The sequence below is a fragment of the Cibotium barometz genome, chromosome 32, assembly GCF_041138505.1.
Source record: "Cibotium barometz isolate CiBa-2024 chromosome 32, ASM4113850v1, whole genome shotgun sequence".
NCBI classification, from domain to species: domain Eukaryota; kingdom Viridiplantae; phylum Streptophyta; class Polypodiopsida; order Cyatheales; family Cibotiaceae; genus Cibotium; species Cibotium barometz.
This window is the reverse complement of record NC_141077.1, coordinates 10539904-10545048: the sequence shown is the minus strand read 5'-3', so window position 1 is coordinate 10545048 and position 5145 is coordinate 10539904. Positions and strand designations below refer to the sequence as shown.

Below are 5145 nucleotides of genomic sequence, written 5' to 3'. Positions count from 1 at the left end.
GCATGCGCTATCATACCCTCTAGGGTGATTCTTACGAGAAGTGTAGCTAGGCATTAGGAATTCCTTCACTACTCTTCATGGGGGCAATTCCTTCCTTGAAATAATGCTAAGGTTTTCATCATATTACTTTGGTGTTGTGATCTTTGGTATGAAATTAATATGCTCTGAGATAAGTGTCATCTATGTAAAGATTTTATTAATCTTGTTCAAACATGAAAGAAAGTTCATAGCAAAGCTTGGCATCGGTGGTAGTGAGTGTAGGAACACATTCGACCTCTGTTTTACACTCTCGTCGTTGACGTTAGCTGTATTTCTAACATGCAGTGCGATGCCCACAGCTGCCTGTAACAGCGAAACGGTGCTGGTTGCTAGAGAATCGCTTGGATTGCAGTGGGATCTTTACAAAGGCAACGGTGAATTGCTTGGATGTCGTCTTAACAGGGTAATTTCCAGACCTGGGCAACGTAAGCCATGGACATTGCTCAATAGACAGGATGGGAGCAACCATGATTACGAGCATTCATGTGAACCGTGCCATCAGGGCTACGTGCTTTCTGGAGATCCTATATCATCTCATCAATATGTCCGTCGCGGTGATGCCATTCCATCTCATCACGATGACCATTCAGGTCAACAATGCCCTGATGATTATGTACTTTTCAGAGATGCCATTCCATCTCATCACGATGACCATTCATGTCAACGATGCCATCATGGGGATGTGCTTCGCAGATATACCATGTCATCTTTGTTGCAAGCATGCGTTTCCATGCCAGATGGCCACCATGCCCACGCCCATCTCATCAGCAGTGGGCTCGAACAAGACACCTTTCTGGCCACCCTCCTTGTCAACGTATACGGCAAGTGTGGAGCTTTACAGCATTTAAGCACATTGTTAAGCAAATTGATTGATCCCAATGTAGTCTCTTGGAATAGCACGATCTCTGCCTTCGTCCAGCATGGCCATGGCAAGCAGGCGCTGCAGCTCTTCTGGCAAATGCAGAGCCAAGGTTTGAAGCCAACCAAGGTTACCTTTGTAAGCATCCTGCGTGCTTGTGATAACTTGACAACTGGTAGAGTCCTCCATGCAATTGTTGTGAAAGGTGGGCTTGAGTCAGACATTGATGTTGCTAGTGCCCTCATCAGGATGTATGGCAAGTTCGAGGCCGTGTTGAATGCATGCCTAGTATTCTACAACCTGCATAGGCAGGATGTCTTATCGTGGACTTCCATCATCTCCACATGTGCTCAACATGGATATAATGAAAAGGCCCTTTATTTGTTCCGACAAATGCGGCTTGATGGCGTGGAGCCAAGCAAAGTCACTTTCAGCAGCATTCTGGGTGCATGTGACAGTCCAGCAGCCTTACAAAAGGGCATGAAGATTCATAAAAGAATCATTCAAGGTGGGTATGAGTCAGATATGGTTGTGGCTACAGCTATTGTTAGTATGTATGGCAAGTGCAGACGCGTCAAAGATGCCCGTTCTGTATTCGACAACATAGTTGAACACAACATATGCTTATGGAATGCTATGATTGCAGCATATTTGGAGCATGGGGAAAACAAAGAGGCTCTTTTACTTTTTAAAAAATTGCAGCTGGAGGGCATTCAACCTAACAAGACTACCTTTGTGATTGCTTTACAGGCATGTGCTAACTTAGAAACTCTTGCAGATGGTGAAGACATTCATACCTGCATTGCTGACAGTGGTTTCGTTTCCGATGTTATTGTGGGTACTGCGCTTGTCAGTATGTATAGCAAGTGTGGTGCCTTGGAGAAGGCTCAGGGAGTGTTTGATAACATCTGTCTGCATGATCAGGCATCTTGGAATGCAATGATCGGGGCATATGCCCAGCGAGGATATCAAAAGGATGCTGTCCAGCTCTTTGAAAAGATGCAGCTTGAAGGTGCAAAGCCAAATGCAATTACTTTTGTCAGTGTCCTCAATGCTTATGATGGCCCAGGAAACCTTGCTGCTGGTAAGGAGATCCATGCTCGCATTGTTGATGCCGGTCTTGGATCAAACCCAATTCTTGTCACAGCTCTTGTGAGTATGTATGGCAAATGTGGGGATCTCCAGGGTGCCCAGATACTCTTCAACCAAATGCAAGGACGCAATTTGGTCTCTTGGACTGCCATGATAAGTGTGTTACTACTATATGGTCAGGGCAACACTGCTTTTGACCTCTTTCAGCAAATGCTACACGAAGGTTTGAAGCCAAACAGTGTAACCTTAATCAGTGTACTGGGAGCATGTGAAAGTTTCGAAAACCTTGACAAGGGGAAATGTATACATGCATACATTGTGGACAATGGGTTTGAGGTGGATCCTGTTGTTGAAACAGCCCTTGTCAACATGTATGGTAAGTGTGGGATGTTGGATGATTCTCGTGCAGTCTTCGACTCAATTCTTGAACACAATGTCGTCTCTTGGAATGCAATGATAGCTGCATATGTGCAACAAGGACATGCCAAGGAGGCCCTACAACACTTTCAACAAATGCAAGCAACGGACATAAAGCCAGATAATGTAACTTTTGTGAGTATCCTTCATGCTTGTGACAAACCTGCAGACTTGATGGAGGGCAAAAGTATCCATGCATGCATTACTGACAGTGGGTTTGAGTCAGATGATGCTGTGATGACAGCTCTTGTTAACATGTATGGAAAATGTGGGGCTCTGAACATTGCACGCTCATTATTTGATAGCATCCACAAGCCTAATGGTGTGGCCTGGACAACCATGATTTCGGCATATGCTCAACAAGGGTATGGAAAAGAGGCCCTTCAGCTTTTTCAAGAGATGCAGCAGGATGGGGTGAAGCCAGATGAAGCCACTTTTGTCAGTGTTTTGTGTGCATGTGCAGATTTGGCGGCCTTACCAGAAGGTGAGGCAATTCATCATCACATCATGGATGGAGGATTTGATTCTCACATTGTACAGACTGCTCTTGTCAATATGTACAGTAAGTGTGGATTTTTGACAAAGGCGCGGACATTGTTTGACAAAATGGATGCACATGACAAGGTTTCTTGGACAGCCATGATCACTGGTTATGCTCAGCAAGGTAAGGCAAAGGAGGCCCTTCAACTATTCCAAAAGATGGAAGAGCAAAAAGTGAAACCTGATGAGATCACTTTTGTTGGTGTAATGACGGCATGCAGCCGTGCTGGCCTTGTAGCTGAGGGCCGGGCGTTTTTCAATTCAATGAGTTATGACTATGGCATCAGTCCATCAATAGAACATTATGGATGCATGGTTGATCTGTTTGGTCGAGCCGGGCTACTTGATGAGGCAGAAAGGTTTATCTCTAGAATGCCTCTTAAACCCCATGGTCTGGTATGGATGACTTTACTCGGTGCCTGCCGACTTCATAGTGATGTAGGGAGGGGTGAACTCGCTGCAGAACATGTGATGGTTTTGGATCCAAAGAATCCAGCACCTTATATTCTGCTATCAAACATCTATGCTACCGTCGGGAGATGGACTGATATGGAAAACTTGAAAAGAACAATGATGGAAAGAGAGATACAGATAGAGGCAGGATGGGGTACTAGCACTTGCACTTGTAATGTTGAGAACACATTACATAGATCACATCTAAAACCAGAAGAGGTTCAAAGAGAGTTAGACTTCTTTTTCAGGCACATGAAGGCAGAAGGTTATGCCGGTGGTGCAACATGATGTGAAGGAGCAGCGAAACACTTCTTTATGACTCACAAGATTAAAGCTAACCATTGTACCAAATGTAATCAGCAGCGGATGCCAAGACTACAAAACATGGGTCATAATTGTATGGATCCATATATCATAGATCGAACTTACATGGATCCTTGACTCATGCATGTTTGTATGGATCCTTGAGCATGGATCTTAACTACATGGATCCCTAATATGTTGCACATTCATATCGACTCATCTGGTCAACGAGTATGGGACCCTTGGATCCAAGATAGGGCTTCTTATGTAGGGCATGGCATTCTTGGTCAAAAGGGGTGAAGGTAAGACCCATATCATGGGCATTTTCCCAGTTGAGCACTATGGGTGGAAAGAGGGAGTCAGATGCATTTATCAGACCGAGTGTTGAAACAACCTATGCATGAGGAAAATTAACTCGTGGCGAAGAAAGATGATGATGATTTGGGTCGTGTGGAGAAGGGCGTAGGCCTAGGGTTGTGAGCTCCATGCATGAAAGAGAGGAGAGTTCAGCTGGAAGCTAATGACAAAAGCGTTTCTCTGCTCAAGTCTCAGAGACAAGCGTGCTCGTCTCTGACCCCGGCTCGAAAAACAAAAACAAATTTAGCTGGAAGCGAAACATTGAAGAGAGCAAGCTTTTCCGCTTACAGATACACACAGTCTTTTTCATACATAAACAACATCAGTGCTTGCCAAGTCAGTCGTGGATCATGCAAAGATATGAGGACATGTAAGGATTTCCTGTGGATTGGGTGTTGCCTGTCCGGGTTAAACTGTTATTGATCTTCACAGCTCTGTAGGCGGAAAATGGATCTCAGATAGGAATCTGGTGTGCACCTTGATCTCGAGTCTAGTTTGCCGAGTTCCGGGATTTCCCACCGTCTTGATACTCAGTTTTTGAGGGCATCAGTTGGGTCCAAGGTCACCAGGTAGCTTGCGGCTACCACCCAAGGTGGTTGGTCCTACGTTAGAGAATAAAGAAGAGGGGAACTTCACTGTGTTAATCACCAGGTGACTGGACTGGATTTAGAAGTTTACGGATTATGGGTAGATTGGTACAGTAGTTCACAGTTTTGCTTACCCACAATGAGAAATACTTAATGTTTCAATTTGAGAATTAGAGGTAACTGATCTTTCATGGATGATTTGAGGACTGGCTAAGTTGGATTAATGTGACGAAATGGTTACAGATTCCAGAATCGGCCTTTTATAGGCTCTTAAATGCTAGTTGTCGTCGGCCTTCTGCCCAGAAAATTGGGTGCCAGTTGTCTAGGATAGAACCTTCTATAGGATTTCTACTTTTTGATTCTTATTTCCAATGTGACCGTCTTGTGTTACAAGAACATGATCAGATTATTCTCTCTTCATGAATGTAATCAGATTATTCATGGCTTTTCGCTCATGTGGAGGCCTCACGTCAAATAAAATCATAGCCTTGATATTTA

At 44.3% G+C, this 5145-nt stretch overlaps 1 protein-coding gene across 1 annotated transcript; it reads left to right on the top strand.

The window, feature by feature from the left end:
- Positions 1-203: 203 nt before the first annotated feature.
- On the top strand, positions 204-5145 carry LOC147619806 (pentatricopeptide repeat-containing protein At5g27110-like). Its single transcript, XM_086825642.1, has one exon. It carries the CDS (start codon positions 329-331, stop codon positions 3686-3688), a length of 3360 nt encoding a protein of 1119 aa, XP_086681768.1. The 5' UTR covers positions 204-328; the 3' UTR covers positions 3689-5145.